The 13,292-nt window shown below is 36.4% G+C and overlaps 1 protein-coding gene across 4 annotated transcripts in view; it reads left to right on the top strand.

Annotated features, from left to right (window-relative positions):
* Positions 1-13,292, top strand: part of Ankrd42 (ankyrin repeat domain 42) — an 89,149-nt gene that overhangs the window by 49,708 nt on the left and 26,149 nt on the right. For 2 of the 4 annotated variants that reach the window (XM_048787989.1, XM_048787987.1), the window contains 3 exons: positions 1,287-1,413; positions 3,786-3,930; positions 9,517-11,498. In XM_048787989.1, the coding sequence (XP_048643946.1) occupies positions 1,287-1,413; positions 3,786-3,930; positions 9,517-9,603 (359 nt within the window). In that variant the 3' untranslated portion in view covers positions 9,604-11,498. Of the gene's footprint in view, positions 1-1,286; positions 1,414-3,785; positions 3,931-9,516; positions 11,499-13,292 lie in introns of those variants that run through there. The other 2 variants (XM_048787988.1, XR_007342241.1) reach the window with 2 other exon arrangements.

Below are 13,292 nucleotides of genomic sequence, written 5' to 3'. Positions count from 1 at the left end.
CACATTTTAGTGAATTATGTTTAGGTCTATGGCATCATTGAGCCCTATAACCATTTGAGGTTTGATAATTGGTTCAAGATTCCCATCACATGTCATCTGGCCTCCTGTCACTTTCAGTGACAAGCCACTCACTATTATTTAGAGAGAAAATTTCTTTTTAGAATTTCTCTGAAGATTAAAATGGGTAAAGTTCTTAGTATCTTGTACGCCATAGACATTCCTTAAATACATGATAATTTTAATTGTTTTTGTTTAATTGTTTTTGTCCCCAGCCATATTTCAGTGTTTTCTTATGTGGCATTTTTTTACCCCTTAATCTCCTCTACCACTTTGTTGATGATTCCCAAACCTATCTGCCCCTCAGAATTATCTGGGAAATGTTTATTAAGTACAGATACCTGAATTTGTGGGTCTGGGATGGGCTTCAAGTATTTACCTTTTAAAAAAATACTCCAGTTGATTCTGGTGGTTGTATTTTAGAACCTGCAGCTCCAATCGGTTGATAGATAAATCAGAGTGGTGTTAGGAAAAAGAGGCTGTAATTTGCTAACCTCGTCCTGTAAACAAAAGAATTTCTCATCTTTTATACTCTTGATATTTAGGTCCAGAGAATTACTTTTGTTGAACGGGGCTCTCCTGTACATTATAAGGTGCTTAATAGCATCCTGAACTCATTAGGTGCCAGTAGCTGAATCCCAAGTTGGGATAAGCAGAAATGTCTCCAGACACTGCCAGATGTCCCTTGAGGGGGGAAAAAATCACTCAAGGTTGAGACCCACTATCTTTAAGGATGAAAAGAAAAATCATAGTTTTGGTAGTTGAAGGATGATTGAAACTAATACTTCTTCCTCTCAGTATTCTCTTTCATAGATATTACAAGTGACTAACCAAAATTTGGAATGGATTAATTCTAGGTTATTTTAAATTAATAAAACATATTTAATTTCTTCTGATTTTTTAATGTATAGTGGATTATACAAAGTCATGTAATATACTACTGTTAGTTTTCTTTAAACCTTCTTGTCCATAGCATTAATAGTTATAATAGTCTGATATATGCTCCAATAGCAGAGTAAGAACCCTATGTTTAGGTGTTTTATTGCTTGCTCATCTAACTATTCTGTCACTTATGTTTTATCCTCTGTATATATACCACCCTTTCTTCAACTGCCTTCTCAAACCACACAGGCAGGTGGCTCAAAAGAAAATGCTTGAGAGGACCATGACTCTGAGCATATGTGCTGTTACACGTCTAAATTAGGTTCTTATTAAATTGTGTCTTGCAGTAAGAGCTTATAACAAAATTACAGAATTGAGACACCTTCTGGAAATTGCTGAGAGCAACTATAAACATTTGGGTGGGATAACAGAAGAGGATCTAAAGCAGAAGAAAGAACAGCTTGAATCTGAAAAGTAATGTCTTTAAAACTTTAATTATTTGTATTTAGTTACCTCTCTAGATGCCACGTGAGGGTTTGTTGTTTCATCCTGTCAAAGGGTGTTGGGTTCTAAAACCTCCTACTAGATCTCTGATGGAGAAAGAGTTAAAGTTTTCTTTTAAAGAAAATGTGATAATGTATACACAACATAAAATTTATCATCTCAACTGTTTTTAAATGTACAGTTCAGTAGCATTAAGTATATTCACATTGTTGTGCAACTTGAATATAGAACTCTTTTTCATCTTGTTAAAACTGGCACTCTTTAAGGCATTCGGGTTTTATTTTTTATTTTTTATTTTTTGAGACTACAGCTATTTTAATCTTTTCAACCAGCATAGGTCTTTGAACATCCCCATCAGACTGGACTGCCTACTCACAAATATGAGACCCATTCCTGGGTTGGCCAACAAGAGTACCCATCAGAGAATGTGCTCAAATCTAGAGGCAGTGAGCAGTTGTACAGCTATACATACTTACCTTTTACTCCCTGCATCTTAAATTCACTCTCTGGACATTGGGTATCTACCTCTCTAGGAATCAGTGGCTGCAAGAATAAAAGATGCCGCATGCTTCTTTCCTCCCACTGCCTGTATGCCTGTCTGTTTGCTTTCTAGAGTGCACAGAGAACAAAGGGGGACAGGAGACATGGCTCTGTAAAACAAGGGGGGGACAGGAGGCATGGCTCAGTGAAACAGTAGGGGACAGGAGACATGGCTCTGTAAAAGAGAAACTTGAATTGCACATGGATTTCCTTCCTCTTCCTCTTCCTCTACTTTCCCTGCCCTTCCCATTGGTTTTATCTCTTTCCTTTACTCTCAGAACTGCCTGTTTTCCTTCCATCCCCTTCTGGATCTAGCCTCACTAAGAAAGCTGGTAAAAGTATTTAGAGTAACATTTAAATATTTGATAAAAATTTAGCATGTTTTCCTTCTATGGATAATACTTGGGGTTTAAATAGAAGACAAACATGTTGCCAGAATACTCTTAATGGGATTTTAGTTGTTAGGAAGCTGTGGTGGAACTTTTTCTTTTTGAGTCAGGGCTTCCTTGGTTTCTCACAAATCACATCATATAGGCAGCTAACCACTGCCTCTATACTCTTGAAGCGTTTGAGATGTAGAATATTTTTAGTACTGGCTTTAGCCTAAGATCCTAGCTGAAAGTTCTTAGATCCTTTCATTTATATTTTGGGTACAAACTCCTGATATTAGGTATATCTGTAAAAAAAAAAAAAAAGATAAATATTGATTTGAATGATACACTTTTGGTTTGTTACTTATTATTTACATCAAATTCACAATACAACAAAACATAGTTGTATTACTCTGTCCCAAGGATCATCTTCCCTTCTTATTTGTTGAACTTCTGGGCTTCCACTTCCTCCATCTTAACCCCACTCATTTTTCTACCAGAAAGAACTACTTCGGTGTACTCTCAGACTGCCCTCCTTGGGGACCTGGAATCCAAGCCAGCATGCTTTGGGAATTCTAGACAAAAAACCCTGGTTTATGTCACAGTATCTCTTGTCTGGATTATTATAACCTCCTCCTGACAGGTTTCCCAGTCTCCTGTCCTTGTGCCCTCACCCCACCTTCTACTTTGTTGTCTGTTCCCAAGAGAAATCACATTAAAACTTCAGCGAGAGCATGTTGCTTCTCTCTTCAAATCATCCAGTGGATTCCTATTTCACTCAGTAAAAACTGAAATCCTTACTATGACTTATAAGGCCCTACCTGCCTGTTCTGGCTTTTTTTGACCTCTAACCTATACTACTTTCCATTTTATTTATTTATTTTTAAAACTACTCCAGCCAGATTGGCCTCTGATTTTCTTCTTTTCCTTTTTCTTTTTTCCTTCCCAGGCATATTTCTGCCTTAGGGTCTTAGGTCTTTCCCTCTCTGGAATGTTCTTCCCCTGATGTCTAGCTATCTATTTTCTGCAGAATTTTGCTCAAAGCACCCTTTTCAGTAAAGCCTTTCCTAGCCACTGAACATGAAGTGCTAATCACCTCTTCCATGACATTTTATATCACTGTTTCCTGCTTCCCCTCCCTTAGGACTTATCATCTCGGAGATACCAATGTGTTTTACTTTTTTTCCCCCTTCTACTCTCTGTTTTCCTCCACTACTGAATTAAAGAGGGCAGGTCTTGGCTTTTTTTCCCACTACTTATCTCTAATACACAGATCAGTGCTGGTTCAAGTAGACCTGAAATACAATAACTATGCCTTTGATTTAATTTACTTGTCTTAAATGGGCACTTTCCACTGTTTCCAAAAATGTTAGTAATGGTATTGGAGTATATAATGATATTGGAGGATAATTGAATAAAATTGTTTGACAGGACCATCAAAGAACTGCAGGACCAGCTGGAGTATGAACGACTCCGTAGAGAGAAATTAGAATGCCAACTGGATGAATATCGAGCAGAGGTGGATCAACTTAGGGAAACAATGGAGAAGATTCAGACCCCCAATTTTATGGATATGGTTGGTATCCTTAACATGTTTATTTTTATTGAGGAAATAAATCAGAGTGTAAGCTTTGGGCTGGGACTAGTTGAGTTTGAATTCTGGTTACAATAATTTTTGATTTGGGAAAATCATTTAACTGCTTTGTGATTCAGTTGTAAGTTGAAGAGAATAATTTAGACTTTTTAGAGCTGATGTCAAGATAAAAGGAATATACATCTATATGTATAGCTCTATTTATCTCTAATAGTTTCTTTCTCTTCACACACACATTGTCTACAATGTGTGTGTGTGTGTCTCTTTTAGTTAGGACATCAACATGGTTCACTGAGTGTGTAGTAAGTGCTATTGTTAATCTTGTACCATATAAGGAAAAGCTATTTTTTATAGGCAGAATAAGCAGTAAGAATTCAGAGGCAGTTAGAAAGTATGTACATTTTAATATTCTAAATAACCTAAGTAAAGTTCTTGGAATGGAATCCATTTTAGAAACCTTCGGCAATTTAAGAGTAGAAAAGAGGCAGGCCTGATGGCACAGGCTTGTAATCCCAGCTACTTGAGAGACTGAGGCAGGAGGATTGCAAATTTGAGGACAGTCTTGGCAACTTGGTGAGACTCTGACTGAAAATAAAAGGGTGGTTGCTGGGTGCATGGTACGGGCCTGTAATACAGTGGTTTAGGAGGCTGAGGCAGGAGGATTGAAAGTTCAAAGCCAGCCTCAGCAACAGTGAGGCCCTAAGCAACTCAGTGAGGCCATGTCTCTAAATAAAATACAAAACAGAGCACTGGGGATTTGGCTCAGTGGTCCAGTGCCTCTGAGTTCAGTTCCTGCAACACCCTCCCCCTCCAAAAAAACGGCTAGAGGTGTAGCTCAATGGGTATGGCACTTGCCTAGCATGCGAAGCCTTGAGTTTGATACCTAGTACTGAAAGGAAAAACAAAAAACAATAAAAAAGATCCAGCATAGAAATTTTCATAGCATCCTTTTGCTCAGGTTATGGAATTATACAAACTAACATTTGTGTAACACTTTGTGTTTACAGAGTTCTTTCACAAGTTTCTTATTATGTCATTTGTCTAGTCCTCATTTAGTATAGGAAGTAATGGAGGCTCAGAAGGGTTAAGTAACTTATTTAAATCACACAGCTGGTAATGGTGGAAATATCAGTCAAAATTTGTAACTTTGACTCCATACTCTTGGTTCTTTCACAATTGAAATTATGAATTTGGAATTCAGAATATAGCTATAAAAAATAGAAAAATTCTTAAGAGTGACAAAAAGAGCAAATATATAGAAGGAGATTAAAAAGAAACTCATGTAAGAAATAGAGCCAAGTCCAGAAAAGTAGGTGGAGTGTAGAAGACAGAAACATGACAGCAGGAAACCCCAAGTGCTTCTTGTGTTTGAGGCCTTCTAGATCTCAAGAGTAGATTAGGTAGAAAATGCACTGGGGAAACTTTGACCCTTATGTGTTCTTCAAGTGAAAACTGCCATGATGTGGTCCTTGTGATTGGCTCATTATGATACAAGGTGGGGATTCAGACATGGTTAATATTTTCTTTCTGTAAAGAAGTTTTTTCTTCATTATTGGATGAATTAGTTCTGTTCCAGGCCTGAATTGCTTCATGATTTATAACAAAAACTTCCTGGCTTCTTTTTATTTTGTACAAACTAATTGTTAATAACCGACATTTTAGTCAGCTTTTTCGCTGCTATAACTAAAAGGATCTGACCAGCATCGTTATAGAGGAGGAAAAGTTTGAGGGCTCATGGTTTCAGAGGTCTTAGTCCATAGAAAGCCGGTTCCATTCCTTGGGGCTCCAGATGAGTTGAACATCATAGCAGAAGAGTGTGGCAGAGGGAAGCAGCTCATATCATGATCAGAAAGCAGAGAGAGAGAGACTCCACTCTTCAGGTACAAATATATATTCCAAAGCCATGCCCTCAATTAACCACTTCTCCTAGCCACACCCCACCTGCCTCCAGTTACCGCTCAATTAGTCCCATCAGGGATCAACTCACTGATTAGGTTAAGGCTATTACCCAATCATTTCTCCTTCAAACCTTCTTGCATTGTCTCAAATGTGAACTTTTGGGGGGACATCACATCTAAACCATAAAGCCAATTTAGAAATACTAAAATAATATATGTCCTTGTCATCTTGCCACCTTGTGGCAGGGACTGCAATTCCTCCTCAAAGGTAGTTGTTTTTCTCCAGCTGCTTAGGTGGGACAGTCTTTATTTTGGGGATCACTCAAAATGTACACTTTCATTTGAGTCATTCCAAACTGACAGTCTCTGCATAAAATTTTCCATTTTTTTAGCTATTTATAAATTCTCTTTTCATGTTCAGAAGCATTCTGTTTTCAAGTTTGGATCTGATTTCCTTCTGCACAATCCAGGTTCTCTAAAATGCCACTCTCCTCTAACAATGTGTAGACTTTCAGGAGAGCTGACTCAGGCCTTGGACTGAGGGCCCGTTTGTTGTGCAATCTTGCTTTAGATTATTCCAAATTAAAAAAAAAATTAAATATATTTTTTAGTTGTTGATGGACCTTTATTGTATTTATTTTTTTATTTTTATGTGGTGCTGAGAATTGAACTCAGTACCTCACACATGCGAGGCAAGCACTCTACCACTGAGCTACAACCCCAGCCCAAGTTAATCCCAATTTTTTTAAATGAGCTAATGTCATTAACAGCTGTAACTCGGGAACTTCTTATTTTCTCTTCTGAAAAGCTTCTAATTCTCAATCTCTTCATCTATAAGATGGGGGATAATAATACCTCATGGGATTGTGGTGATATTAAATGAAATATTATGTAGAAACCCTGAGCAGTTTGTGGCACACACAAGCTATTACTAGAAGTATTGTTTGTATTATTTTCTCCCTTTCTTGTGTCTTTTTCTCTTTTTTCCTTCCTATGCAGCTAAGGATTGGAAGAGTTTATTTTGGAGTCTGACTAAATCTTTCTCCCACTACTTTCTGATCAGGACTTATGATTGCATAAAGTTGTAACTTTAAATCTCTCCACCCAAGAATCTGTAATAGTATAATTTTTACTCAGAGAAGTTCTTAGGAGTTACTTAGGATAGTTTGACATATTTTAAAAAATTTTAAAAAAAATTTTATACCTTTATTTTATTTTATTTATTTTTATGCGGTGCTGAAGATTGATCCCAGGGCCTCGGATGTGCTGGACGAGTGCTCTACCGCTAAGCCATAACCCCAGCCCTAAAAACTAGTTTTTTAAATAACTGTTTTTATAGTGCTTTCTTAGGTATTATCTCATCTTCTCTGTATCAACACTGAGGAGGTAGATTCCATTTTATGTTATGTATGAGGAAGCTAAGTATCTTGTTAGAGTGTATAGCTAGTGTGAAGCAGGAACAAACTCAGAATCTCTGCCTTCAGATTATACTTCTCTAATCTTTCTGTGTAAGTGATTATCAAACTCATATTTTAGTACTTATATGTCCCCAGCAGGACTCCTCAACTATTTCTCACTGCCAGTAGCACATTTCCACTTGAAATTTTTGATGGCACCTAATTTAAAAAAATGTCTAGAACCAAACTCAACATAAAGACCAGATTCCCCTCTATGTTCAAATTCATGGCATCACCATTTTCTCAATTACTGTCTTGAGTCTTGGATTCTTTTTTCTTTTTTGGTGGTACTGGGGATTGAACCTGGAGCACTCTACTAATGGACTATATCCCCAATCCTTTATATATGTGTGTATATATATGTATACGTGTGTGAAAAAAATATATATATATTTTTCCAACTTCCTAAGAAATTGGGAATACAGTTGTGCATCACAGTGCCCGGCTCAGTCTTAGATTCTTAGTCATGACTAACTTTGTTTTCTCCAGCCCATAAAAAGTGGGCCATCCCACAGATAGGAGCATATGCTCTATTTTTCTTGCCGACCTTGTAGGTGTCTGTGAAGGTGTCTGTGTCTGTTTGAACTATTATGACAGAATTTCTGTGTAGACACAGAAATTATCAGCTTGATTTTCACTCTCCTACCCTGAATGAATGAATGAATGAATGAATCTTCAGTTTGTCATTTATTCCTAAACTATCTTAACAGTCTTATTTCTGTCTGTTTTCCTACATGTATCCTGTCTTTTCTAATTTTACCCTACTCTTTCCCATCACCAAGCCTTTGTTCATTTTGTTCTTGGGCCTGAAGGCTCCCTATCAACTCTGCCTCTTAAAAATCCCCAGGAATCATTGCTTTTGTTACCTCTTTTCTAATGCCCATGACCACATATGATCTCTCCTTTCACCAAGCACTTTTTACTGCTCTGAGGGCATCTCATTTACATTTCAGTTTGAGTACTTACTTTATCCACAGTACTAAAAATTTAAGTTTCATAAGATCATCTGATTCATCTCTATAATATTTCAAGTCATCATCAACTTAGGTATTGAGTACTTGAATGCTGGGCTTTGTGTCAAGACATTCTAATTTCAACCTAACAGCCCAGCTTCAAGTTCATCCTGTCCACATTACTTGCTGCTGCCATTATAAACTGCATACCCTCATTTTCTTACTGTGCTTGTAAGAAGATTTATTTTGACAAATTCATCTTTAGAAACTTGGATGATAGCAAGTTTGCAACTGAGAGAAGAGGAGGGAACACAGAGAAATGACTGTTTTTCCAGGTGGTGTTGGAAGATGGCTTCCAGGTTCATACACTACTATATATGAATAAAGCTAACTGAGCTCATTAGCAAAAGTGTCAGAAGGAACACCTTCAGGAATTAATTCTAGCCATGGGCTTTCCCCATGAACATGTGCCTTGTCCTGTTCATGGAGCTTCTTTATTCAGATTCTGTTCTAACTAGGTACACAGCATTTTTTTTTTTTAAGTTGGTCACAATATTTTTATTTATTTTTATGTGGTGCTGAGGATCGAACCCAGAGCCTCGCACATGCTAGGCGAGTGCTCTACCGCTGAGCCACAACCCCAGCACCCCCACAGCATTTTTTTTACTTGAAGAATTACTCAAAAATGACTAAGAGCTAGTGAACATCTGCAGTGTTTCCAGCCTTATCCCTGTTCCTTTCCATAGCATTTTATTGATTTTTCTGATAGGTCATGAGAATTACCAAGATGATTAGAAATTTTCAGGAACAGTGGAAAATGAGACAAGGGCAGTAAAGAGGTGCTGTACAAACATAAAAGGGAAGAAAGGAGTCAGCAAATATAAATCCTAGCCCTGTGGGCCTTGCAAAAAAATCCAGAGGATGACATAGTGACCCTTTCTGCATTTCAGTTAGCAGTGTATTATGACATGTTAGTCTAAGATACAAGAATAAAAAACAAGGTGTTCTCTTTGAGGGATATTTTAGGTAGAGATAGGACTGAATGATTTTTCAAGATGCCTTCCAGCCTTAAGATTTAGCATAATATGAAGCACTGGTACTTCAGATTTGGGAACTTATTTACAAAAATCTTAAAAGAAATTTAATCAGAGTTGAAAATACTTAGCATGATTAATTATTTTTCTTTTGAACAGTCAATGTAGAAAGATGAAAATATGTGCTAGAATGAAAAATCTCATTTCTTTTTTCTTTTGTTGATAGGAAGATGACTCATGTGAGTCCAGCAAAGAGAAGAGGCGAGTGAAAAAAAAGGTGCCTTCTGCGGGAGTGTTTGTAAGAAGGTACTAACTAGTCTGTGAAAAAACTTTAAATAAACTTGCTGGATTTTCTCTTTAAGAAATCAGTATAAATATAAATCTATAGCAACTCTTCTCAGAATTGTTCTGATATGCTACTATCCCATTTCTGAAGGTGGAAATATTTTATCATAGTGATTTAAAAAAATTTTTTTTGTAGTTGTACATAGACAGAATGCCTTTATTTTTAAAAATTTATTCTAATTTGCTACATATGACAGCAGAATGCATTATAATTCATATTAAACATATAGAGCTCAATTTTTCATATCTCTGGTTGTACACAAAGTATTTTATTTGTTTATTTTTATGTGGTGCTAAGGATCAAACCTAGTGCCTCATGCGTGCTAAGCAAGCGCTCTGCCACTAAGCTATAGCCCAAGCCCTATCATAGGAATTTTTAAAATTATATTGATTTACTTGTACACTCCCTCCCAAAATTAATTTTTATATACCTACTTAAGGAAGTTAAAAGTTATGAGCAATTAAATTTGTAAAATATAAATTGTCCAGTCTAATAATTAAAGGAAATCTAGTTCTAGATATTAAATTTATTAAAAATTCTGTTATGACTCCATAATAGGATTGTATTTCTTTCACTTTCTAAAGTACTATTTACAGCTGCTGTTGTGTTTATTTATTTGGTATGGGAACTGAACCCAGGGGTGCTTAACCACTGAGCCACATCCCCAGCCTCTTTTGTTTTTTATTTTGAGATAAGGTCTCACTAAGTTGCTGAGGCTGCTTTGAACTTGTAATCCTTCTGCCTCAGCCCCCCAAATTTTGCTGGGATTACAGGTATGTGCACCATGCCTGGTGTGCATATGGTTTTAACATTTTTCTGTTTTTCAAATGATATAACTAATTTTACAATAGCAACCAAATATCTCACTTGGCAAAGTTTTATGCAAACTGAAAGTTTGCTATTATTAAAAAAGCATAATATGTGTTGCTAAGAATACCCATTTACATAATCTGCTTCAGAATTCAACCTTTGTATGTCTTGCAAGCTTTAGAAGGAGTATAGTTAAGAAGCAGCCTGGACAGGATAAGAAATACATGGCTTTATTATTTTTCTTCCCTTTAACCCCCACTTCAAATTAAGATTAGTTGTTCTTTGCTGACTTAAAAAAATGTATGATATATAGTTAGGTTCTGATTTAGTTTCCATATTTTACCTGCCCTTTCTTTCCCTTTTTTCCTTTCATGAACTAGCAAAGATTGTGACTATCTTGGGGGCTCTGTCTAGATCTTATCTTTTTCTGAATATCTGATCACTAGCTTTTGGTTTCATTGGCAGTAGCATTCTCAACCACAATATACCAGCTTGTCCATTCTTGGTATCCTTACATATACTTTTCATAGATGCTAAAGGACAATTTAATCTAGTATCATGAGGACTAGTTTGCCTTCAGAAGAGTACACTGGATTGCTAAGACCAGTTCAGGCTGGTTAATGGTGTTAAAATAGATCAGCTTGAGCTGGGAATGTAGCACAGTGGTAAGGGGCATGCTTAACATGTGTGAGGTCTTGGGTTTGGTCCCTAGCACCACAAAAAATAAAGGAAAAAAGACTTAGCTATTCTCTTGATACTCCTTATATTCACTATTATTAAGTTTCTCTGAAGTTTCCAATGGACTTTGAATCTACAATAATATGAAGTAGATATATTTTATAGACAGATTAAGTGGTTGTACCTAGGATCACATATTGCAGAGCTGTGGTTCTAACCTTAACAGCGAAAGTTCAGTCCTCATTCTCATTTACCACTTCTGGAATTCCAAATGCAACATTTCTCTCATCTTCTGGGATTATACAGATTTATTTTCCCCCTCTAACTGTTGACTCTGGAGTTAATCCCAATAAATTGTTTTATTTGCTTCTGTTTTTTTCAAGTCTATGTCTTTCTTATCAGTGAGGTAGGAAATACCAGAAGAACATTGTAATAGAAGCATGTACCTGTGGTAGAGGTTTCCTGGTTGTCCCCAACATCTATTCTTCTCTCTTCTATAGTTATAGTACCTCCTGGGGTTTCTTGCTGCTCAGGATAAGAACTTAGCTTCCCTAGCATCAAATCAGATGGAAGTTGTGTCCAATAGGATGTGAACAAACATAGTATGTTATATACCTTAGGGTCATGCCCCTAAAAGGGAAAGGGTTTTCCACCTCCTGCCCATTTCTTCTAAAATGTAGATGTGGTGGTGAGTCACTGGACATTATAAAAATGAGTAAGATGAGGAGGAGTCAGGACCCTGATACCATGGAGCTGACACATTAGCCCTTAGGATTCTTACACTGGACTGTAAGAGAGAAGTACGCCTGTTTGCCATAGAAGCAGAACAGAATGTATATTCTCTATAGGGTGTTTCCAAATAAGAATAGGGATGAACTGAGCTTCTACAGCCTGTTTCTCCTACCAAATTTACAACTGGATAAGTTACTTTAATTCCTTAGAGCAGAGTGGATGACAATGTTATGATGTTCTTCATGTGCTATTCCTTCTCATGGAGGAAGTCTTCCATCTGGTTACAATTAAAAATATATTATTGTTTAATATAACTTATTGTTTAATATCTCCACTAAGATTATTAAGTTCTATGAGAATGAAACATGTTTACCGCTGTGTACACAGGGAGCTCACACTCTTTGGCACATAGCAGGTTGTCATAAGGATTAAGTGAATGAAATGCACTGTAGTTTATTACAGTGGACTTTAGCCTAGATGGTCTTTATTAATGTAATAGAAATTTATAATGTGTTAAGAACTTGTAGATAAGAGATTTTGGAGATAATGAATCAGAATGTAATAGGATAATGTTAAGATATAGAGTTTTGTTTTGAAAACAACTCAGCAGTTAGATCTTTGAAGAAAATCCTTTGATTCTCACTCACTGGACCATGTGCATGAGTCTCTTCTGATAAGTGTCCAGTTACTTAGCCTATTTATTGATTGGGTAGTTTGTTTTTTTTGGTGCTAAGATAAGATAATATTACTCAGCATATTTTCTATATTTTTCCTATCTAAAAAAAAAAAAGGCAGGTTTCAAACTATCACTATTTGCTGATGACATGATTCTATACTTCGAGGATCCAAAAAATTCCACCAAAAACTTCGAGATTTAATAAGTGAATTCAGCAAAGCAGCAGGATATAAAATCAATACCCATAAATCAAATGCATTTCAACACATCACTGATGAATCCTCTGAAAGAGAAATTAGGAAAACCACTCCATTCACAATAGCCTCAAAAAACAAAAACAAAAACAAACAAACAAACAAACAAAAAACAAAACCTGGGAATCAATTTAACAAAAGAGGTGAAAGACCTCTACAAAGAAAACTACAGAACAATGAAGAAAAGAAACTGAAGAAGACCTTAGAAGATGGAAAGATCTCCCATGCTCTGTATAGGCAGAATTAATGTTGTCAAAATGGCCATACTACCCAAAGTGCTACATAGATTCAATGTGATACCAATTAAAATCCCAATGTCATACCTCACAGAAATAGAAAAAGCAATCATGAAATTCACTTGTAAAAATTACAGACCCAGAATAGCCAAAGCAATCCTTATGAAGAAGAGTGAAGCAGGAGGCATCACAATACCAGACCTTAAACTATACTACAGAGCCACAGGAACAAAAATGGCATGGTATCAGCACCAAATCAGACAGGTAGAC

Source organism: Marmota marmota, unplaced genomic scaffold (assembly GCF_001458135.2).
Source record: "Marmota marmota marmota unplaced genomic scaffold, marMar, whole genome shotgun sequence".
Classification (NCBI taxonomy): domain Eukaryota; kingdom Metazoa; phylum Chordata; class Mammalia; order Rodentia; family Sciuridae; genus Marmota; species Marmota marmota.
Note: the sequence above shows the minus strand (reverse complement) of the source record. Positions and strands in the feature narration are given on the sequence as shown.